The 25,457-nt window shown below is 39.8% G+C and overlaps 1 protein-coding gene across 3 annotated transcripts in view; it reads left to right on the forward strand.

Annotated features, from left to right (window-relative positions):
• RHOBTB1 (Rho related BTB domain containing 1) overlaps window positions 1–25,457 on the forward strand; it is a 104,526-nt gene that overhangs the window by 64,926 nt on the left and 14,143 nt on the right. For all 3 annotated transcript variants that reach the window (XM_054572739.1, XM_054572737.1, XM_054572738.1), the window contains 5 exons: window positions 1,783–1,984; window positions 2,345–2,448; window positions 19,198–19,383; window positions 21,984–22,963; window positions 24,631–24,749. In XM_054572739.1, the coding sequence (XP_054428714.1) occupies window positions 1,793–1,984; window positions 2,345–2,448; window positions 19,198–19,383; window positions 21,984–22,963; window positions 24,631–24,749 (1,581 nt within the window). In that variant the 5' untranslated portion in view covers window positions 1,783–1,792. The remainder of the gene's footprint in view (window positions 1–1,782; window positions 1,985–2,344; window positions 2,449–19,197; window positions 19,384–21,983; window positions 22,964–24,630; window positions 24,750–25,457) is intronic.

The following is a 25,457-nucleotide window of genomic DNA, read 5'->3' on the forward strand; positions in this document are numbered from 1 at the left end:
GGGAAATGGGGAAACTAGGATGGAAACTCACATCCATCTAAGGCAGGAATTTCTCAACCTCAGCACTATGACATTTTGTTGTGTGGGCTGTACTGTGCATTCCACTGTGTTAGCAGCATTTCTGGCCTCTACCCACTAGAAATCAGTAGCTCCCCCAAAACCATTGTGACAACCAAAATATCTCTAGACACTGCTAAATGTTCTCCGGCTGGTACTTAAGACCCACTAATCTAATGCCAAAGTCATGCTTTTGCCATATTATCCTATTAAATAGGGAACTAGTAAAACCATAGAATGTTAAGGCTAGATTTTAAAGAAATAAATATTAGGAGTTACCACACCTGGCTGATCCTCAGAATGGGAGATTTGTTTAAGATTCTTTTCCCACCCAAGACCTTCAGAACAGTATTTGCCAGTTGGGCAGCAAGTATCTATTTTAAGCCTCTCCACGGCATAGAGACCACAGATCAGATCCTAATCTCATCCCACATCTGTTCCTTGAATCACTCCACTCACATCACATAGTGCTCCGGCCTCTGGTTTATCACCTCCTGTGCTGGCATTACAGGAGACAGTTTCGTGTTCAGATGGTCCGAGCTGTGAAAAAGCATTCTTCTTAATATTCTTCGTTCTATCTCTCTTGCTATACTCCTAATCTCATATTATGCACGTGATCATTTTTCTCAAATCAGTTCAATTATTGAGTCCCCATTATGTAGTAGGTCCTACAGCCTCTTCACCATTATGGCCATTAAAACCATTATCGACTCTAAAAATGACCATCTAACCAGTTTTCTCCGTTGGACAATACACTTCCTCAAAAGGGTGATTACAATTCATTAAAATCTTAAATCTTAAAATCTTAAATTGGTTGGCCGTCCATCTAATCACTACCGGAAAGCAGTCTTCTCCACATTTAGTGGCAGCAGCTTTTCCCCTTCCTCTTGACCCCCCCCTCCCCAACTCAGCAATTCTCTTTAAATCTTTTTTAATGGTTTCAGGAAGATTCCAAAGTAGTTCCTCATCCTGATAAAAACACTCTTTACCAAATGTTTCAGATTTCTGGATGAAAACACAAAAAGGAGGAGAATAAAAAGAAATATATTGCTTAATGGTGCTGCTCTTGGGAATATATTTTATTATGAATGTGATTAATAAAAATCAGTCAGTGGCTAAATATAAGCTAATTAATGTATCAAATGTCAGTCTTACAATTTACTCTTTAGGAATGTTGGGTAGTGCTTTCTGCTTGAACTTCTGAGTCTCCTCTATGTCACCACGATAGTCGAAAACCTATAGAAAACTGCTCTCCAATGGGAGGTGTTGAATCATGGGAAGACTGTGAGGGCACGGACACTGGTATTGCCAAGGTAGCATAGGCCCTAATGCCTGAGGTTAAACCTGCAGGCAATGAGTTCTCTTTAACGAGTCAACGTGAGTAGCTAGTGAGCTATAACAGTGCTCCAGCAGTCCTGACTCGTCTGGATGGATATCCAGTAGGCAGATTGTATTTAGAGAAAACCAAGGAGAAAATAACACGTTAACCAGAATAAACCGTTTGGGGTCAAAATAACAATCCAGTGTTTTTGTAGTTGTGTGAGATATAAAAAGAAAACTTAAGTTTCACTTAGGCTTAGTAAAAACTACCAAACTTCCTGCTTATGCTTGGGCACCTCCCAAGCAGTCCCTAGACAAAGAGAAAACTGTCCAAACCCCTCAAGTCTTTGATTGCTCTGGAAAGCCTAGGTGTCTTGAATGTGGTGTCCCACCCTCTTCTTGCAGAGTTGTATAAATGGACACTGACATGGACTACGAAAGACCCAACGTTGAAACCATCAAGTGTGTGGTCGTGGGAGACAACGCCGTGGGGAAGACGCGCTTGATCTGTGCCAGGGCATGTAACACAACACTAACACAGTATCAGCTGCTGGCCACCCATGTACCAACTGTGTGGGCAATTGACCAGTACCGGGTCTGCCAGGAGGTAAGATGTGCAGAGTTTCTTTAGAATCCTCAGGGAGCATCATCGCTACTACCAGTCTGATTTTAAAAGGGGGATGCAGGGGTGTGGCATTACTGCATTCAAAATAAAACTAATATTTTTAATGGCACAAGAGAAAACAAAAGCACAATGCAAATTTAGAAATATGGCTATGGTATCCTGAATGAGGTGGTTGAATCATGTGATTCCAGAAAGAGAATTAGGCTTAGTTTAAGTCCTGTTAGGTGGAACGAGAAAACTAAAAGTGAGTGAGTCGGATGGGCATTGAGGGATGCGGATCCAGACATCCTTCTCCTGGGAGCCTTTGAATGGCTCTGAGCATGAATGTTCTTTCTCCTTCAGGTCTTGGAACGTTCCCGAGATGTGGTTGATGAAGTGAGTGTTTCTCTCAGGCTTTGGGATACTTTTGGCGATCATCACAAAGACAGGCGTTTTGCATATGGCAGGTAAACCCGGAGTAGTCAGCAGTTGAGCTTGACTACAATTTCCTTCCCCAAACCCACAGCTGCTTCATAAAGCAACAGAAACCACCTCATATGGCCTTAAAATGTGTTGGGTCCTGCACTGTGTCTAAAAAAAGACCAAAAAAAAAAAAAAAACCCAGAAACAACAACAAAATGACATTGTTTCCTGTTGTCAAGAAAAGCAGTCTGCCTTGCCCCTCTGTTCCTCCCAGGAAGTACTTGACTAAAAACAACTAGAGTGCTAGTTAAACTAGGATGTTTGCTAGACAGGAGTCCTCTGTGCCCTCAGCCTCGGGTGGCTTCGATTGCTGTTTTCCTGAATAATGCTTTATTTGCTTCTGTTAAAATGTTTTAAGTTTGCTTAGCACACGGCCACCCCACTTCTGAAGGTCTCTTTAGTCTTTTCATGACCATATTTGCAGTCCGATGTTATTTGCTTTGGGCTTTGTTATCTAAGAAGTCTATAACTTTTATGTGAAGGTCATTTTTAAAAAGAAAGAAAAATATCTGTGAAGTCCTTCACGAGGCACATGTCCAAATTGAACTAAAGCATTTATATCTATTTTTCATTCCAAAAAAGAATATGAAAAAGGGAAATCCGGTAAAGGGAAGACTGATCTAAAAGGACATTAATATGAGTAGGAACATGTGCCTTAACATATTTAGAAATTTCTTGTCCCCCTAACTCCAACAGACTCTTTGTGACAAGCTTTCTTAAAGGCTATCTTAGGCAATGTGTTATAGCTATCGCCAGATAAGGGATTATTTTTTTACCTCTTAATTGTAAATTAACACATTTCAAGTTTATAATTCAGGTCTTATGGATCGGTTCCCTTGTTACCGTCAAACATGATGTTACCTCATAGAATTGATTCATTTAGATACTCCAAACACAAGAGTTACTCCTTGGTATTGAGATGAGCATTTCTGAAAGTTATCTCTATTTCTTTAAGCCAGTAGCTCTCTGCAAGCCTCTGAACACACTTTTATTGGCATTTATCCAAGTGGTCTCAAATACTGAATAAACCACTGGAAGAGTTTGCCCATTGCTGAGAAGTCATTTACATACTGAAAGAATCTGCAATTTAGACAAGTTTGTTCAAGGGAACTCAGAAAGAGGCATATGAAAGTAAAACATTAATTTTAATGTAACAAAACCGTTTGGTAACAAGGACTTTTGAACTTAATACTCAGCATCATAGATACTTTTCTTCTCCCTAGTTTCTTGTTGTTTTTTCTTTCCTTGACTTTCTTCATTTTTATCTTAGTTGCCATGTTAGTTTTTTACTTTGTGCAATAATTCCACAAACACATACAGAATAATGAACCTGCTTATAAGTACTATGCAATCACATTTGTAGTATCTGTGGTTTTTAGGAAATATAATAAAATGTTCACTTCAAGCAAAGTAAGAATATACATGGTCATTTTGAAGGACCTAAATATGAGCTTACTGAAACTGGGTTTTGCTTCTGCAGGCTGGTTTAGTACCTCATTGGTTTTTTGCCACTTGAAATGTATGCTTTTGAAATAATGAATTTTAACCTGGCTCTACAATGTAAAAGTGGTATGATGGAAATATGAAGTTTGCTTCATTACCATGTGAGATTCCTGCTTAGGATTGATTTAATGGCAAAATAGCCTTCATTGATCTGATATTGACAGGCATCTACATTGGACGTCGACCAGCTCCTTCCCTGATATTTCTGGAGTCATTTTACAACTCCTCATGCCGGTTCTCATTCACCAACAAAAACAAGCAGCTTTTTCATGTGACTCCATCAGTTCAAAGAGCATTGTTCTGCTCCCTTGTCTGGCCTGTTTGGTTCTATGAACTGTAACCAGTTCCCCCTTTGATGGAAACAGGATGCGCTTCCCCAGCCAAGTCTGATGCTCGGCGTGGCACACAGGGGCTTCAGGAAACACCCCCATGTTTCTGGCCGAGCCCTCAGCGCACCTCACTTTACGCACGTGTTTGCACCTTGTACTCCTGTCTTTTCCAGTTCTCCACACCCTCCAGGCGTTCTGCCACCACTGGTGAAAAACAAAAACCAGAGCTGTTCTGTCTTGGACTGGACTCCAGTATCTTTCTGTAAATGCTAAAAATTGTAACGCCATATTGATATAGCACCACAAAATTACATACTGTGGAAAAGTCTGATAGTAGTAGGAGGTTTCTTTTAGTCAGTATATGGCTCTTAACCATTGCACTCCATTGCTGTGTGAAAGCTGCTGAATTTCTTTATGACTTTCATTGTTAGCTTCATATAATTTGTGAAGGAGAACTCTCCTAATGGCACAGTTCCTGACAACCAGTTTGGTTTGTCAGCCTGTTCTTTGACTGACGTTTTTACTATACTTGGTGTGGATTACACGCCAGTGAGATGTGATAGATTCCTTATACTTGGAAATATACTTGAAGCCTTTTTGAAATAATTCATTTGATTGTTGTGGTGACAGTGAGAGAAACCAGATTCCTAGCGAGATGGCTTAGACCTCCCCTTCGGTCTCCTCTGCTTCTTAGCACCGCCCGAGTTAGTAATTTGCCCCCTCAAACATTCTTTGGCACGGACAAGCTCTACTTTGCTGAGTGGATCCTGTGGGCCAAGGGAGTATCAGTCTCCTAATTTGAATGTGCAATTTTCCTAGGATGGTATAACTATAACCAGAATGGTGTTGCTTTTTTTATGATAGTCAACTAACGGTTTAAATCATTTTTTTAGCCAACTAGAATAGTAGCTTCAATTTATCCAAGGCCTATAATGTGCCAGTCTAAATATTTGGTGCTTTGCCACCATTAGTTAAATTATTCCTTTTAGGAACCCTGAGAGGCCCAGATTACTTCATGCTACAGTTGAATGAGTTGTGTTCTTTTATTACCGTAACTTGCCCACCAGTGAGTTTCGGAGGTAGATTCAAACTCAGCTCTGCCTGACTCCTGGCTCCCGGCTCCCACTCTCTCTACTGCACCAGGCTACCTCCCCTCATTATAAACAGGATGCAACTGAAAACCACTCCACTTTGATGAACTAGATGTCTATTTGCAGTTTTGTATTTGTACAAAGACTTAGAACTAGAAGAGATCTCAAAAGGTCATCTGGTTGACTTCTTTTCCTCACAAAGGGAAATCATCCATCCAAGAAAAAGCAGTGATGGGAAGAAGTCCTTCTAGTCGCTGGAGATGAAAGGTAGCAGAGTAGCATCAGCATCCAAACACTTAACACATTTGAGATCTGTCAAACCCTCTCTTGTCTGGAGCGAATGACTCCAGCTCTCTCATAGCCTGTCTTCCTACCACCTCCTTTCTATCCACTTTTGGATGAACTTTTGAAGCTCTTTTCTGGATCTTTTAAAATGTCAAGAACAAAACTGTACATAGAAACCATGACTGTGATCAGCTGCTCTTTGTTTGGCAAGAAAAGAGCCTCTTTTAAAAGGGATATCACTCAACTCAGAGTTTTTTCCCTGGAACTATTTTAAGAGTGAAGCATTCACACTTAGGTACCTGGCATTGAAAATATAGACAAATAGGATGGACCCTGCCTTCAACAGGACACCTGGGCCCCTCTGCTCCTCTCCAATAGTCACACCACGCATAAATAACTACAAATTGTATTGTTTCCTTTCATTGGAAACTTCCATCATTGATCTGCCTCAGGGTCAGATAACCTTCAAACACTTAAAAAAGCCTATGGTGCTGAAGGTGGTGGTGATAACAGCAGCTATGATTTAATTCGGGCTCCCAGGAGCCAGGCATGTGAGAGGTGCTCCACAAATCTTGCCCCACTTCATTCCGGTGGTGACCCTGCAAAGCAGGCTCTCTTCATAGTTGAGCAAACAGGCACAGAAAGGGGCCAAGGTCAGACAGCTAAGAGGGAGTGAAACTGAATGTTCCCTTTCAGTTTTGTCTGACTGCAAAGCCTGTATCTTCCCTTTCCACCATGCTTTTGTGGCTGATGATGATGTTTGATCACACATTTACTTTAAATTTATTCCTGGTGCAATCTAATTCCTGCGCTGTTTTTTGTGGACACTGAAGACCAGCATTCACCATCTGTCAGCAGCTCTAATATTCCATTGTTCCTCTGAAGTTTTTATATGTAGCAAACAACTTCATTCTTTCAGTGCAGCCATAAGTAGCTAAACATGAGTTCTTTCGCTCGGAGTCCTTTCACCTGCAGGAAAGATGATATATTCAAGTGAACTTTCTGAAAGTAAGTAGGAATCTTGGGCACAGTTGTTCCTTCATTTCTGCAGGTTCTGCCTCTACAAATTCTACCAATAACAGATTGAAAGTATTCGGGGAAAAATGTAAATGTTGTTGCTGGCATGTACTATGTAGGTAATCCTATGATGGTTGCATCTGTACTGAATATGTACAGACTTTTTTTCTTGTCGTTATCCCCTAAACAATATGGTATAATAACTATTTACAAGCATTTACATTGTATTAGGTATTATAGATAGTATAGAGATGGTTGAAAGTATACCGGAGGATCTGCATAGGTTATATGCAAATACTGCACCACTTTACAAAGGGACTTGAGCATCCTCAGATCATGGTATCCACGGAGAGTCCTGGAACCAATCCCCCATGGGTACTGAGTGACGACTCCTTTATATGGCATGCTTTCTCCCCCAAATTTAACTTAAGCATGCAGAACCACTGTACTTGTCCTTCTACCCAACAGTTTCTGGGCATATTTTCAGTCCAGTTGGAATCCATTTATTATATAAATTATTCTTACACTCTGATTTTTCTCAAATGTTATTAGCTCCTATGAAAAGTAAAGTACATGTTTTAGATGGTAACATTAATCAGAACTGTGGTTTCTGTGTGTCTATTTAGATAAGGTGGGTCCAGTTTCACACTGAAGGCACATGTAATCAGATACAGCATGAATACATCCCATTTTGAGTGCTTGGTTGAGGCCTTTTAAAAAATTCAGGACTATGGCTGACCAGTGTTTGTGTCTTTGTCTGGGATTGGCTGTGCCTGTGGTTAATGATGAGGGAGAGTCAGGAACAACTAATTGTGTCTAGCTAGAGTATCTTCAAGTAGCTCTTATTATTCATGGCACATTCTAAACTCTGAGCCAGAAGTAACATTCTAAAGATGATTTCAGGATGGTAAAAAGCTTGTTTGACAGAGAAATATGTCAAGGCTGGGTGGAGAGGGGTGGACTAGGGCCAAGGCTAGGGTGAGGTGAGTAAGGCATTCCCTCTTTGGTCATAAAATATAAGTAATAAGCATTTTTAAAGATAAAATTATTATTACTGACTTTTTATTTGTGTCTCAGGCTCACTATTGCACTGTTAGTGATATTGAAATTATTTAAAATTTTGGTATTTTGTTCATCATGGACTTTTCCCCTCTAATTCTTTTTAAAGATAGGTTTCATCTGGATTACTGAGGGTTGTTTTTTGGTTTTTGTTTTGTTTTGTTTTGGCACCTCTATAAATTTTGTACTTGAGGCAAGTGCACCCAAGACCTGGCCCTAATGATGGACTTTATAAATTGATAGCAAGGTAGCAAGGGGAGGAAAGTTAGCAATGCATGTTCTTTATGGGAAAGTAATCCAAACCACATTTGTAAATGTATGGATCAAAGGGATCTAGGAAAATTCTTGCAACTTATGTCATAAAGATATTGAGTTTTATAAACTGCTGTGGCATAAAGGACTAAGACCTGCCCAGGTTATAGAAAACAGTAGAAAGAAATGAGAAAAACATTTAGTTGGACCAAGGTACAGTAATGGTTATTCCCTAAGAAGTTAAATTAAGACTGCTCTTTCTCATACTTGAGTATGTCTAACCGCACTGGTTATTCTGGTTTCAGAGTTCTGGGGAGAGATAAATCAGCAAATTTGAGCTAGTACCTGCATGATGATGAAACAGGTAGTCCTCAGGCCATGCTTTGGTAAACATGACCATGGAATTCTCAGGGTGCTCTTCACTGAACTTCAGTCAACTGGGAGAAATCTCTTGAAAATTAGAGAGAGAAAGAGCTTGTGAGTAAAGAAAACTAAAGAACACACACTGAATGATTCCATTTCTCTAAAATTCTAGAAAATTCAATCTAATCTATAGTGACAGAAAGTGTATCACTCATTGCTTGGGAAACAGGATGGAGGGAGGAATAAATTACAAAAGGACACAAGGAAACTTCTGGGGTGATGGATGTTTGTTACCTTGACTGGGATGATAGTATCAAGGATGCATACTTATGTCAAAACTAATCAAATTGAACACTAAGTATCCAAAATTCAGTGTATTTCAACTGTATCTCAAAGGTGTTTTTTAAATAGAAATATTTTAGGAGCAATAAAAATAGTCTATGATATGTGAGAAAATTTGCATGGTAGACAATGTATTTTAATTTATTGAAGTTAAAGTTAGTTCTCATTGAAAACATAAATCATTTTTGTGTGAACTTAGGGGGGTAGGAAATGAAACCTGTTTTTTAACAGCAGAATATGGGAGACGGAATGTTTCTAGACTCTCAAAGCTAACAGTAGGACACTATTAAATTGTCCCAAAATCATCTTGGTTCCCTTGCTGATTCCCTTTTCCAAGAGAGAGTACTCAGATGTGGGGATTTTAGTCTGACCAAATAGCCTATGTCTTTGGCTGTGGTTATATTTGTATCTTTTTCTAAGAAAATAAATTTGACCAGGTACCCTGTGATAGCCAAAGAGAGAACGGCCGCGTTCCATGAAAGTTTTCCATGTCCTCATCAAATAGTAACAATTTTGTCCTTCTTAGTGGGCTTGTTCTGGAGCTGGAGGATGCGGTAGTCACCTCTGGGAGTATACAAATGACCTTCTGCATTTGACAGTCCGTCACTGGCTGGGAACTGGGTGCAGAGTGCAGCAACCAGGGGTGTCCTCTCACTGGGGTAAGCAGTTTAGGGAAGGAGTGCAGCTCCGCGCTCGTTAATTTCTCTGGCTGCCTGCCACCTGCCTTCCCAGGCTCATCTCTCGCTCCAGGCATAACAAGATATTCGTAGTTCATGGTCCTCTTTTGCCTCTAGGCCCACAAACACGCTTTTCGTCTACATAGAAAAATTACAGTCCCTACCCCATGTATTCTTCATCTACTTAATTACCACTAAGGTTCTAAGAATTTAGAACAAGAGTCACAAACTCCCCGGCATCCCCTTCATCCCTGTCACCTCCGGAATCCAGGTGAAGTACCTCTCCTTTGTGTTCCCATGCAATACTTTGGCAAATCTCTGCTGCATCCACGTTTGAAATTTGCTCCATAATCGTCTCCCATTCCCCTTACCCTATTCTTCCTAATATCTTTAGAATAGAGATTTTTGTCTTCTATTCAATGACCCCCATGCCTGGGCCTGGTACATAGTAGGAGCTTAATAAATATTTGTTGAAGGGGTGCATGAATCTAGTGATCTTATAGGAGCCAGGATCTACTAGGACACTTACAGGGAAATATCATTGTAACAAACTCTAAATGATTTCACTAGGTTGAATTTTATGTTTGCCCTTTTAAAGTAAGAATAACAAATCATGTATCAATCTGCAGGGAAAGAGGACCAAAAGCCCTGCTGCCTAGCCTCCCTTTCAGGAATTAGCAAGTGAAAAGATAAGCTGTGATGCCAGGAGAAGAAGGAGTGAGGCACAGTCAGCCACACCCCTAAAACCTCCCTTTTTCCCTCAGTATTTGGATTTGTCATTTTTTTTTAGAATGACTTGTTTGAATGTGTATTATTAAACAGAGAATTACTTGTATTAATACCAGTGTTTTTCCAACTGTATGTTATTTCTCCTCTGAGTATCATTTCCAAGATCTTTATAAGAATCATTTAAAAAAAATAATTATATATATAATTATTCTATTTGCCCAAAGATGAGGCATTAAGTAGAACAATTAAAAGTTGATTATTACTGCTTTGTGCTCATCCAAAACAATCAAAACTACATTAGACTAAATGCTTACAAATAATTCATAAAGCTGAAGGTGAGGGAATTTTATGGATTATATAGTAAAGCATAGGGGTGCGGTGATGCCATATCACCTGGAACACAGGAAATATGTCTGCCCCACCCTGTGCCCCCTCCACCTGATGTTCCACACTATCCTGCCTGCTCAGAACTGGTACATCTTGTATTGTAACCGGAAGACAAAATACCCCAAGAGCCAGATTCCCATGCCAGACCCAGCCCTGTCCCTGGGATGAAATTGTCCTTGGGAAGAAGCTCTGCCAAATGAGATAGCAACAGGGCTTGACTGACAACTGGGGTCACTTGTGTTCCAGGAACTAGAAGGCTGCTGGCGGCCACCCAAATACTGGTCATGGCTGGGAAAGAAGGTCTTTTGTGGTTCAACCCAGAAAAGCATTGATGAACCCCAAAGATGCCATGGGAATATGAATAATGAGGCCATTAGATGGGTAAAAAGAATCAGGAGCATATACATTATTCAGTACATTAACATGGTGCTGTTCTGCCTTCTTTTTTTACCTTTATCTATTACTACTAAATAACTACAAGCTTAACAACTTGAGTCACATCTACCTATGTGTGTTGACTTTTCCCCATGGAAGAAGAGAAAACATCAGTTCACAATGTTTCTATACTGGAATCTTCTGATGAAGAAATCTATTTCAGTCCATACAGTTTTCCCTTTTAAATTAGGTAAGAAGAAAGAGACTGTTGAGCAATTCTGCAGTGTCTCCAGAGGATAATTCTATCACCGTCTTTTAGCAATTCCATATCAATAAAGGACATGAACTGGGAAGCAAAAAGGAAAAGATCTTTGGATGAAAATGTCCTGCCATTCCTGTTAGCTGCAATATGAGATTATGTCCTTGGTGACTTTGAACCCATAATCAATATACTTGTCTGATAGTAATTGGCATTTTACAGTTTATAGAACACTTCCACAAGTATTTTTCTTAGTTTTAACAACAAACTATTAGCAACATTTAATGCTGCTCATTCATTGGAATCCCACAATTACTCCATTGCTTTATTCTCTACCCAGAATCTCGCTGCCCCTGGCATGTCGTATGTAGAGCATAGTAAGAAGGACAAATTACTGAATTATGGGGGAAAAAAAGCAAATTAGCAAATTCTCTTTTAAAATTATCACCTTGGCTATCTTTCTATTTTAGTGATTTTTTAAAATTTGGTTTTTGGCATTTTTTTAATGATGGTCTATGAAATAGAGTGTGTTCCCTTAAGCCTTAATTCTGTGTAACTAACCCAGAATTAATTCTGAAAGTAGCCTGCCTATTTCTTTGCATTTTCTTTGCTTCTAAAGATAATCTAATTCCTGGAAGAGATCATTAATCCATTATTATTCCGGTGTTAGGAAAGTATCCAATTAGATTGGGTAAATGGATTTTTTTAGATAAATTCAAATAATTTTTAAAATGTATTACCTGGTTAATCTTTGCTATATACCAGAGATATTATATTACTGTCTTTCAGCAATAATTGTCTGAAGAAATATAATAGCTCACATACTATTTTCATTCTTTATTAGAATTCTAACATATCCCCTGGCTTATTTTAGCCCTAAAATCATTTCTTTTAGACTTTGAGTCTGCAAACATATTGGCGTCTATATTTTTTATCCTCCAATATCTGTTTTATATTTGATAAGCAGTAATTGAAGGGCTCTTTTGTTACAAATGCTGTATTGTGTACAATGGGAGAGAAATTAATAGGGATAGAACAAAATCCCTAAAAATTAAACTCGTAGACTAAGAGGGAAGACAGCACATAAATAATTACAATTCAGTGTTAGAAATGCTCAACTATAGATGTCAGTACAAGCAACAGGGAAGAGAGAAGATTGCTCAGGGTTAGCATTCAAGCATCATTCTCAACTCCTCTTGGTCATATCCCACACCTGGTCCATTAACGAACCCTGTTGGCTCCACCTTCCACATATATATCGAATGGCAGCCACTTCTTATCATCAGGTCCCAGGCCAAAGTCACCAGCATCTCCCGCTGGATTACTATCTCTCACTGGTCCCCTCCCTCCCCTCCCCTGTTCATCCATCCTGACAAGCCCCCCACCACCACCATTTAGTCCGTTCCCATTATAGCAGTCGGATGATCCTTCTAAAACATAAATTACGTCATGTCATTCTGCTTAAAAACTCCCAGTCGTCCATCAGCTCACTTGAAGTAAGAGCCAGGCACCCTTGAGACCCTCCCTATGTCTGCCCAGCACGGTCCCTCTGAGCTCAGCTGTATGCCCCCTGACCACAGCGAACATCCTAGGTGTGCTTCTGCCTCAGGGCCTTTGCACTAGCTGTTTCCTTTCCCACTGTATTCTCCCCCAAGATACCAAGCTACCTTCCTCACTTCCTTCAGGTCTTTACTGAAATGTCACCCTCTCAGTAAGGCCTTCCCTGGCTACATTTCAACAACTTCTGCTCCCCAATATTTCTGTCTCCACTTCGTGCTTTATTTCTTGTTCAGCCTTTGTCACTGCCTAGCATACTACATATTTTACTTTTTGCGTGTGTGTGTAGTCTCTGTTTCCTACTGGACTATAAACATGATGAGGATAAGCACAACGAAGCCAGTGATTTGTGTCTTTAACTAATTGCTATGTTCCCAGTGTCTAGATTACCTGGCGCGCTGCAGGTTATCAGTTAATGTTTATGGAATAAATGATTGAATGCTTATTGATATTGGATAAGTGACTTAACAAGTTTTTGTACCTTTGTCCATTCAAAGGGGATTGCTGAGAGGCCTGGGTTAAACTCCCTTTCTTACTGAGGTAGAATGATCTTGCTGGTTTATTTCAGAAGAGTCTGGGAGGTTAATCCCAGGGACCTCCCACCTGACATGCTAGCTGACACAAAGGCTTTCTTCTGTCTACAGCTGGTCTTGCTCTCCGGAGAAAGCATTAACAGTGTAGGAAGGAAGTTCCTCAGTCATTTAGCTTCAGGGAAAGCCAAAGAGAAACGGGAAGGACAGGGGGAGCAGGAAGAGCATTTATTACCGCAGTTGCACCTTCTACTGTTAAGCCTTCATGTTGGTGCTTCATGCTGTCATTGACCAGGAATTCAATGAGATTGCTTAAGCTCTTTCTTCTAACAAATTACTTGCACTTCACCCAATCTCACAAGCATTGAACTTTTTCTGATGATTGTGTGAGGTGTAAGAACATACTAAAGAAAGCATAGATTGCTAAGGACAGAAACGAGAATACCAAGTGAAAAACAGCCAGTTTCCATTGGATGATAACCAACAACCTTCTAGGGCAGGGCCGTTGCCCCCTGTGATATTTGTACTATGATGGTAGAGCCCACCATTTGTGAGACTTGAGTATTACTGACCTCAGGGTTTGGTGGCATTGGTGGAGTGTGGCTATGGCTTTCTTACACAGCAGTGTGCACTGCTCCGGTCCCATTTTTGGAGGGTGGGGGAAGACTGGTTTAATATGTTGCTTCCTACTAAACATGCAGTTACGGGCTTGGAAGAAAGTTGCGCATGCTAATCACTCCCAAATCTGGATATATTTCAGGATGTTTTCACAGTTTTCCCCACATAACATCTGTACTTAAGAAGCCTCACTGCTATTGGTAAAGTATTGACTTGATTTCTCTGCTCACCTCCAGGGCGCTGCATGGTCCTGCCCTGCCAGGTGCTCCCCTGCAGGCCTCTCCATCTTCCATGAGTATGAGCTCACACAGCCATCCATCTCCAGGTGGTTATGTTCACCATCACTGACAACTCCCTCCGCATCTCATACAACCGGGCTGCTCCCCTACTAAAATTTTCCAAAGCCACATGTTACACATTTCTTTCCTCTGCCATGCTCCCAGCTGTTTTGTGCTGTTTTGATCTGTCTGTTTGCATAGCGCTGTCAGACTATATGCATGAAAGGTGCATTGTTGATATGAATGGTTTTGAAAATGTTTCTGTGAAGAGCCTACCTTGATTATTGGCAGTGGGGGAGGGAGTTTGAGCCCCAAAAGTGGAGATCAGAGACTCCTACTTGAATCTTTGCCAAAGGGGGACAAAAAAACCCCATTAAAACATGATTAGGATCTCTACCCATATAAAGGATATGGGAGTTTCTGCAAAAAAAAGAAGAAATAATAATAGGCAGTAGCAACACTTGAAGAGGTGGGATCTTACCATAGAACAAAAGGGCTTAAAAATGTTTTTTTAAATAGGGAGGTGCTTCCAGGCAAGGCTCAGGTTAATATAATTGTTAGCTTTTTTTTTTTTAGTCACTAAGTACAAGAAACCCAACCAGAACTAGCACCTTGAAGAAGAGCATTTGGCGGTCCCACTCACAGCGATCTGGAATTCTGCATGGAATACACTGTCCTTCACATCGCCCATCAAATTAGCCTGATATTAGGCTCTTGGATACAGGATAATTTAGGAATTCTTTTTCACTTAACCAGATAAGGAAACTCAAGGCTCAAGGCTCCTTAGCTGGACAATGGTGACAAAATACATGGGACTAAAAAAGGAAGACACACTAAGAAGACAGAAGCACTTTTGTGATAGAAAAGAACTTAAAAGATTCATTCCTAATAACCAATCTGTGACATTGATTACCTGCCCTTTACAACCACTTCTTCAAAGGATGAATTTGGTATTTCAGATTGGAAAAGCAGTTTAGCTTCTCGTTGTTTCTGTGATCTTTTCCCACCGAGCTTGCTGTGTTTGATTGTAGATGTTATAAAGACAAGCCTTGAGAACATGTGTGGCATTGCTGTTTAAAATCCAACTTGGGCCAAGATATGTGGATAAGATGTACTTTTTTCAGATTATTCCTTTTAATTCTCCAACAAAGATTGGTCCCAACTTTGCATGAACTCCTTATGTTATCCAAATATCTTTGCCAATCTTTTTGCATGCTATCTTTGGCCAGTGTTCTCCTTGAAAGATCACTGAAAAAATATGCTTTTTTGTTTGTTTAATATCTGAAGAAAAACTGAGGTTGGCTTTATCAGCCCAAGCATTTTTGGGTGACTAGGTCTCTTTCTGTGCCCTCCCCGCCTCCTACTCCTCCATGAAACTGGAGATGCACTGTGTTTCAACATATAGATTTACTTTGGATTAATTTTACTTAACTAATCAAAACATTATTTTATGGGCATTATTTGATACGTTAGTATCCTAGTGGAACTTTTATGTTGATATTTCCCCTTAGGAACAAGAAGAAATCATGTTTCCTCCAAAAAAAATACACTTTCGTAGACAAGCAACTGAGACTCTACGCTCTTAAATCTTTTATAATCCTGGTTTTCTTTAATCCAATTACTTAGCCCAGTCACAAAACAATACATACATATATTCAAAATATTCCTACCCCTTCTCAATATTCAAGTTCTGGAGTTTAGAGTTTTGTTTACTTTGTGTTTTGCCTCTGAATTCTCTAATTCCTGTGCTTTCTACTCCAAATAGCTGTAGGACTCCATTTAAATCCTATCAGATTCTCTTTACAGATGAAATAGGAACCCTGAGGTCATTTCTAGGCTAACCTACTACCTAATATGTGAAAATGTCCTCATCACACTTCCCCCTCCCAATTATTTTTAAACTAGGCTCTTCAAAGTAAACGCACGCACGCACACACACAGAGCCATAGAAGTAAAAATGCTAAAAGTTCTTTTTCTTCTTATCTTTCATAGGAATGGCATTTTTAAACATGAGCTTGTGTCAGACATTGTACAGTCTCCACATGGGAATGAATGTTTTGATTAAAAGTTAATATCTCTAGTTCCTTGGAATTCTGCCTAAAGCTGGAGATATTCCACACTACAGTTTTTGTGCCTTCTTTGGCTAGATTAAAAAATGGCTCAAAATCTAGAGGGAATAAATGGAATTCCAAAATAGTTACTTGACTCTATAGGTGTTTATGTCACAGAAGATACTGATGTGTTGAGAATTTGGAATTAGAAAAGAATGTTGAAATAAAGAGGAATGTGTTAAAGCAGCATCTTCCTATGGTCCTGTCACTACATCCACTGACCTGTCAGCCTTTCAGCTAAAATTAGGGTTTGAGTACTAAATCCATAAGGAAGGAGATTCTGTATAATCTGTACACAATGTTTTCTTAATTTGCATTTATGTTTAGCCCACGAAGGGTTAAGCCACATTCATTTAAGCAAATATGATATTTTAACTTTCAATATAAAATTACAGGGACAGATTCTCATAGATGTGCATTAAGAAAGGGAAAAAAAAATAACTATCCTAAGGATACAAATAGAATTCTGGCTCAGTAAGTTATTTTAGCTTCAGAGGTAATGATGCTTTCAGTACAATCCCTTCTCTTTATCATTCTTTTGAAGCCACATATTTACAGAGAAGGGAATTATTTTTCTAGCTTTCCAACACCATTTCCTACATTGAGATAGCGATATGACATAGTCAGAAGCTGGGCCCTCCGGACCTGCGCTGTGTGACGGCATTGTGCTACTACCATCGGGAGGTTCCATTTTTTCCAACCCCCAAGGCCCTGTCTGTACTTGTTTACAGGTCATCGGGAGAGTAATATGTGTTCAGTGGCATGAGTGTTATCATGGTAACCTTGGCAACTGAGCTAGCTCTGATTTCAAAACATCACATGCTGTATCATAAAATTAGATAACAGAATTGACATTTAGCTACATGCCTGTCATATAAATTAAGCTCTGAGAATGATTTTCTTTATGGCCATGCACCTTAATATGGAAGTAGAAGGCGCCAATTAGAACAAGTTTATACATATATATTCTAGTCCACTTTTAGGTGCTGAATACATTTCCTCAATTTTTCTCCATAATACGGAACCTCAGATATTGCCATATTTTTCTCCCTGTGCCAAAATTCATGGTGGCTTTATTTTATGATCAGGATGAAGCTTACAGCAGAGCTACATCAGATACCCTATATAAATAGGATTCTGAATAATAGAAAACTGAGCTCCTAAAAAGTGTAAAATTCAAAGCATTCTGTTATTTATGCTGATTAGAAGTAAGACTGTGCACCAAATATTCTACTAAATCAGAACCCCAAAGACATGACATGCTTCCCTTTCATTATTTATGAATATTTTTACACATATTATATTTTTCAGTATTCAAAAATCTTTATTTCAAGGACATTCTAAACATGCAGATTAACACATTCATCTACTTTGAGTCCTAGGTCCTCTTTTATTATTTGTAATTATTTTAATCTTCAGATTGTTTTCCTATATTTCTGGGGGGGGTGTGTGTGTGTGTGTGTATGCTCATGAATTACAGTTAATGTAAGCACCCTGCAGTTTTCTGCATTGCAAATGATTATTTTTAGATATTGTTATGATTGCCTGGATATATTTGTCTTCATTGATATATAGGAGGAAAACTCATTAATGATGTAAAAAAAAGGTGTTTTGATTAAATTTATCATAGGTTTTTTTTTTTAATTGAAGCAATTGTGAATGGGATTGTTTTCTTTGTTTTCCTTTCTGACAGTTCATTATTGGTGTATAAAAATTCAGCTGATTTCTGGATATTTATTTTGTATCCTGCTACTTTACCGAATTCAGAACCTGGAACCTTCTGCCCAGGTGGTGAATGTTAGGGCCTGGCTTTCAGTGTATGTTTCTGGTGACCATGGAACTTTAGCTGTTGTTCTTTGAATTAGTTTCTTCCGAGTTTCCAACATATACAAATCCCTTTATTCATTTCAAGCTCAAAAAATAAAAGAAGGTGTTTTGATTCATCGACTTAATTCTTTCCATTACATAAATGATAAAAGCAATACATTAACATCTAATAAAATTGTTAGAGGTTATTTCTTAATTGAGCTGCAAGATAGTCCTGAATCCTTGGGCACAACTTTTCCTATTCCTTGTACTCTTCTGTCTCAATGTTCTCAAAGTCATCATTCAGCATAATTTTAACATAGAATGATGATTTATAATTCTTATTAAAGATACCTTTTAGCAACTATCTGTCAAATACCATAATTGAACAACTGCTTCTAGAATGGTAAGTTATTATATAAAAATGGAAGATCTTTATGTCAAAATTGACTATAAAGCAATTTTTTCCCTATATACCTGCTATGTGTCACAAGTAACATTTGAGAAATCTGCTTCCAACATGTTCTCATTTTAGCCATCCATCTAACCCTTGCTGGTTTTTCCCTATATACCTGCTACCTTCTTACCTTATACCTAGTAAAGAGTCTAAATTCCTGAATATTAAGAAATAGATCAGTAGTTGTGCTTTCTACATGTGTGTGAAGAAGGGTAGAAATCCTTCTGTGCATTTGGCAACCTTGTTCTGCAAATACTGTTCCATTTTCAGTAATGTTTAAGCTGTTTGCTTTATCTCATTGGGTTGAGTCATCATGGCCTTTATGTTTTAACTGGTAAAAGGTAGTTTGTATTATTTTTTTATCTTGAAACTATTTCTTGTGATGAACAGAAATAGTTCAGCATGTTGTGGTTCCAGGACTGACTCAAGTTTGCATCACCATCTGTACTATACGATAACTTCACTGGGAGCTTTTCAATGCATAGGCGTTCTGTAGTGCAGTATGGACATGAACTCAGGCTGTGTTGGTGCTGGACTCTGGGGGCTTATCAGGCTGTTTGCATGACTCCAATATGTAATTTAATATCTAGTCTTTTTTTTTTCATTGTGACATAATTGGCATTAGATGGATGGGAATGAGAAGGAGCCATAATGATTAAAGAAAAAAAGTTAAAAGGCGGTACAGCTTTTTTTGTGATTTCCTTTTAGGTCCGATGTTGTGGTCCTCTGTTTTTCGATCGCTAATCCCAATTCCCTAAATCATGTGAAAACCATGTGGTATCAAGAAATCAAGCACTTTTGCCCCCGCACACCTGTTGTCCTAGTTGGCTGCCAGCTAGATCTCCGCTACGCTGATCTTGAAGCTGTTAATCGAGCCCGACGCCCTTTAGCAAGGTAAGCCAAGGTACTCAGTGTTTCCTGTGCTGGCCAAATTAAAATGTGGAGGTAGCAGATGTCTCTGTAGCCTAGAGTTCTGTTCTGTGATGGCCCTGGGACCCCATCCACCAACCACACGCTTCCAGTCAGCTTACTGATCAGAAGGGAGTGTGTCCCGACCCCTCTCGGGCTCCCCGTCACCTCTTAGGTAGGAACTCATTTTTCTAAAAGGTCGGCCAGTGCTTGAAGGGAATTCTGTAATTATGATGTGGTGTATAGAAAAGTGCTTTGAAATTTGTAAAGTATTAAACAAAATAAATGCTAGCTACTGATAATGTCATTCCTGTAATTATGATTATTATAATAAAGTTATATAAGCAGAGTCATCAGCCACAATTTTTGGCCCCAGGAACATCAGCTTCATACACATAAGCATATCCAAGGGTTTTAATCTTCTCGTTTTCCTCAATCCAACCTCTGAGAATATTTCATTCCCAAGATGACAGTGTCCAGCTTTAAAAATTGTATGTAACTATAGTTGCAAAACAACAACACTTTTTTAAATATCTCTAGTGATCATATTTTTAAAATGAACTAGTGATCACAAGTTTAAAAATCAACTCGATGGAGGACTTTTTTCACCCTACATAAAATGTGGTTACCAATTAGGGGGAGTATGGAATAAGAGTTTTCAAAATCCTATGCTCCTTTAATAAATGTTACCTTTATAAAAAATAATTTTGTTTTATGTCTAACAACATTCCTTTCTGAAGAGCATAGCTTTTTGAAAATGCTGATACTAATACCTTCCTTCAATGTTTGCTAATATGCTTGTTACAAAATTTTGTATGGATACAATTTTTTATGCTCTCACAGCAAAAGCAAATGGTACTTTGTTGAGAAATTTCTGTTGTTCTGGGTACATTTTGGATACCTTTTCTGAAAACATTTCATGTTAGATTTTCACAATCCTCTATTCTTAAGTACACAGACTAGGAATTGAATATTAGAAGCCACAGAGAAGGAAAGAAGACTGATGGTAAATGAGAGACCACCCAGCCTCAGAACTTTCTGGATAAAAGAATAGGTTAAGATGACCAGGCCTCACAACCACGGGCATGTGGAGGACTGGAGGAGTTACACAGTTCTGCAGGACGGTGGAATGGACGAGGCCCTTCTATAAAGCAGTTCTGAGGTTGCATAAAGGAGGCGATATTTGAGCTCAACCTTGAAAAAGTGTCCTCAGTTAGTGATCTTCCAGGCAGTCCCAGGAACAAGGAGCAAAAAATGCCCCCAGGAACAAGCCTTGACATTTCATTTTCTTCCCTGCACTTCCCTCCCACTTCTGTGACACGCTACAATTTTTCCTCTTTTCAATCCAGGTCTTCTCAAATCCAAACTCTACCCAGTATTACCTTATTTCCCCTAAGACTAGTGACTGTCGCACACACATTATCTTTGGACTTGAAAGCCAAATATTTATTTAGGAAGATCAATTCTTAAGAGTATGTCTCAAAGTCAAGGGTGCATTTGTCAAGAGGATGACAGATCACATCTTACCTTTGTTCCAGATTCCATCTGTGTCTTTGCTGTGGTTATGCAATAATCACAGAACTATTCTACTTGTACTGCTTCCAAAGGTTTGGCCTTCCTGGGTTTGATTAGATTGTAAATTTGTCTTATGTGCCCGCCCAAAAGATGTACAGTGTATTCCATGAGCTTTGTGGATCTGGAGGAAAATTTTTTTTGAAGAATTGCGGCTAAGTCACACTTGTGTTATGTAAGGATTTTTCATGCAGGAGTGAGAACTGTGGGCTAAAATGTGGAGAGTGTGAAGAAACACCAGTTAAAAGATTAATGCACTCATCCAGGCAAAAGATGATGAGGTCCTGACTAAAGAGAATGGAAGAAAAGGGAAGGGGAAAGATATGAAAGAAGATGCACAAATCAAATTATGGAAAACATATTGAGCTATTGGATATGGACCATTTAATCTACACTCTGACTGCTTAGTAGAGGTCTCTCAGCAACTTGCAAATGTGACCTCAGTCAAACCCTTAAACTCTCTTCCTCAGTTCCTTCAGAATGTAAAATGAAAATAACACCCATAGGGTTATTGTGAGGCTCAAATGAGAAAATGGACATGGATTCATTTGAAAGTTATAGAGCAAAATTTAAGCATAACATGACGATGGTGGTGGTGATGATAACAGTTAACATGGCTCAAGTAATAGTGGACCATGTACTGTGCTAAGCATATTATCTCATTTAAACCTCTTAACAGTCTTTGAAGATATAGGTACTCATTATTATTATTCCTCTTTTACAGATGACAGAACCAACACTTAAAGGGATTAAGTAACTTTCCCAGGATCAAATAGCTAGTAAATGGCTGTTACCTCAGTTATTGTAGTCACTACTGAAAGCATTTTTTTCCTATAGTCATAAGTCCTTTATGTTTGAAAGGCTAGAGGTTGGTAGTAAATTTTTCAAGAGCCTTATTAAAAGCCTGCATAGGACTTGAAATGTATAATTCAGTTAGGTCCTTAGATAGACCCTGGTTACTACTTTTTTCCTAAAATAAAGCTAGTAATAACTTCTTAAATATTCTCTTTCAGGCCCATAAAGAGAGCAGATATTCTGCCCCCTGAAAAAGGCCGAGAGGTTGCAAAGGAACTTGGCATACCATACTATGAAACGAGCGTTTTTGACCAGTTTGGAATCAAGGATGTGTTTGACAATGCAATCCGAGCGGCACTGATTTCCCGCCGGCACCTGCAGTTCTGGAAATCCCACTTAAAGAAGGTTCAGAAACCTTTACTTCAGGCACCATTCCTACCTCCAAAAGCCCCTCCACCGGTCATCAAAGTTCCAGAATGTCCCTCCACAGGGACGAACGAAGCGGCCTGTTTACTGGACAATCCTCTGTGTGCCGACGTCCTGTTCATCCTTCAGGACCAGGAGCACATCTTTGCACACCGAATTTACCTCGCTACCTCCTCTTCCAAATTTTATGACCTTTTTTTAATGGAATATGAAGAAACCCCAGACTGGAATGAAGTTGCTTGTGAGAAGGAGAAGCAGAGCAGTGATTTTCAGGAGTGGGCATCGAGTGTTGACCCAGATGAAGAAAAGGAGGAGGGCCCCCCAAGGACACCTCAGGCTGACCAGTGGGAGTCCTCCAGCCAGAACCTATTCCAACAGGAGCCTGTGAAGCTGGAAGCCGAGGCCTTGAACCTGGAGACACAGACTTTGGCAGGCTGGAGTAAGGGGTTTATTAGCATGCACAAGGAAATGCAAGTCAATCCCATTTCAAAGCGAGTGGGCCCCGTGACTGTGGTCAGGATGGACTCATCGGTCCAGCCAGGCCCTTTCCGGACCCTGCTCCAGTTTCTTTACACAGGGCAACTGGATGAAAAAGAAAAGGATTTGTTGGGCCTGGCTCAGATTGCAGAGATCTTGGAGATGTTTGATTTGAGGATGATGGTGGAAAACATCATGAACAACGAAGCCTTCATGAACCAGGAGATTACGAAAGCATTTCACGTCAGGAAGGCCAACCGGATAAAAGAGTGTCTCAGCAAGGGGACGTTCTCAGGTGAGGGGGTCCAACGGCCGTCGTGGATACCTTTGATTATGTTTGATCAAACATTAGCCACACATAAGTAGGTGAAAAGATAACTGTTGCTAACACATATGAATACTTATTTTTCCCTACTTGCCTAAGTTAGATATATTTACTTATGTAATTCTCATCAGACTTAAGGGCTAAATCCCATTAGCTCTATTTTTCAGATGGGGAAACTGAGGGACAGAGAAAGTTGGGTAACGTGCCTGTGGTTACGCAACCTGTAAGTGGTAGAGCCAGAATTTCAACCCAGCCTCTCCCCATGCAGTGCCATGAGATCACAAAGCTTCTGAGGGTAGGTGAGGCTACCCCGACCCTGAGCTAGTCGGCTTGATGCCTACAGTTCCCCTTCAGGGTTCGTTCCTAACCAAATCTGTTCTCCACTGACCCTTAGCACTGAGGGTCAGTGACAAAAATCAGTGACCTCTTGTCCTGTGGCCACTGAAAAACTGGAGGCAACTTTGGTGACCCTCTGCGTTCCTATCAGGAGTGCCTCATCTCTTTCCATCCTCTCTTCTTTTTTGTTCTCACACTCCTTTCTTGTTCCTTCTTTGTCTTTGATAACTATGTGTATCTGCCCACAGCGTCCTTACATAATTGCTTAAGCACGCAGGTGGCCTGTATCCAAGATGAATTACATAGCCATGCTTGTACTATTTTTGTTCTGAAGTTGTCCTCTGGGTGTGTGTGTGTGTGTGTGTGTGTGTGTGTGTGTGTGTGTGTCATTATTAAAATTTGACTTCCTGACTTCTGTTTATATGTATACTTCATTTGTGTCTTTATCTTTCATAATGCCTGCCATGATAATATACATTTAGTAAGTGGTTACTAAGGCTATTCATAAAGTTTAAAGCTTATGAGTAATATTTACTCCAAACATTGACCATCATGGTATAGAAGCAGTCTTGAAAGTTAATGGGAAAAAAAATGTTCAAACCTGCAGCAAATTAAGCAGTGGACCTTAACTAAAGTCGATGAAATCATGCTTTCCTTACCGCAGAAACGTAATGACCAAATGCAGTGGGGAAGCCTCAACTGAATTCTGTTTAAGAAAAAATAAAAGCCATAAAATACCATTTAGGGATAATTGGAAAATTTTTAATATGAACTAGATAGTGGGTGATATTAGGGAATTATTTTTAATTTTCTTAGCAGTAATAATGGTGTGGTTATCTAGGAGAATGTTCTTATTTTTAGAAACTCTTGATAAAGTAGTTAAGAAGGAATTGTAATACTCTCTGTTAAAAATATCTACATACGTATAAAAAGTACACACATATACACACATATTGCTGAAGCAAACATGGAACAATATTAACGATGAAATAAATGAATTGTTATATTATTCTTTCCACTATCGTAGATGTTTGAAATTGTCCATAATGGGGAGGAGGAAAAAACTACTCCTTTATGTTTCTTTACGGTTTAGAGAATTTGTGTCGTGACACTATGTGTGAGTGTTGACCCCTTGATCCCTGGAGAACATGCAGGGAGTTGGGTATGACACGGGCAGAGGCTGACAGACAATCACTAAGTACAGCCGTGGAAGAGAGAGTGCCAGAGATGCAGACCCATGAATGTGGGTGGAACTCTCAGCGAGCCTGGCTCACGGTGGTGTTTCCTCATTCCTTGGGCAGATGTGACATTTAAGTTGGATGATGGAGCCATCAATGCCCACAAACCGCTGCTGATCTGTAGCTGCCAGTGGATGGCTGCCATGTTCGGGGGGTCGTTTGTGGAAAGCGCCAACAGTGAGGTATGTGCCTTCTGAAATGCCAAAGCGATGTCTTCATAAATGTGCATGTGTGTTACGTATAAAGTGTTTCATTAGCCAGATGACTTCAATTCTTTAGCTACTTCCATGAACTAGTTCCTTAGGCAGTGCCTGAGCGTCAGGTCACCCTCTTCTTCATTCTGCAGTTGTGAAAGCCATTGTTTATTGTTCCCTTATCGTGTCTGAGCCCCTAAGCGCTTTACATGTGTGTCCTTTCATGCCCATAGCTCTCTTCCCTGAAAACATGACCAGCCGCACTTTTTAACAAATGTGCCCAGGCAGAACCCGTCTTCCTGAAGGTCAGGACAGTGAACGGTTTCTTCGGTCACATCCGAGGCCCAGCTCTGGCCCTGACCAGATGGGGGACCTCAAGAAACCACCTCTTTGTGCCTCATGCCCCTCATCTGCAAGATGAGGGATGCACTAGATTGCCCTTGAGGTCCCCTCGAGCTATGACACTCCCTGTGGTTCTGCCCTGACTAACCCTCTCTGAGGGTTCGTCGACAGTAGGGAAACAGTAGCAAAGCAAATGGTTACCCCTCTGGACACATCTCGCAAAGTGTTTCGGTCTAGTGAAGCCCCCGGTCACCTGTCAGACACTGGCCTTATCTCCGAAGGAGGGATATTCTTATAGCAGAAGAAGCTGGATCTTGCAGACCCTGTATCTTCATCTTTTTATAAACTCAGTTG

The sequence above is a fragment of the Pteronotus mesoamericanus genome, unplaced genomic scaffold, assembly GCF_021234165.1.
Source record: "Pteronotus mesoamericanus isolate MK-2021 breed Mesoamerican mustached bat unplaced genomic scaffold, CSHL_Meso_final contig_24, whole genome shotgun sequence".
In the NCBI taxonomy this organism is placed as follows: Eukaryota; Metazoa; Chordata; class Mammalia; order Chiroptera; family Mormoopidae; genus Pteronotus; species Pteronotus mesoamericanus.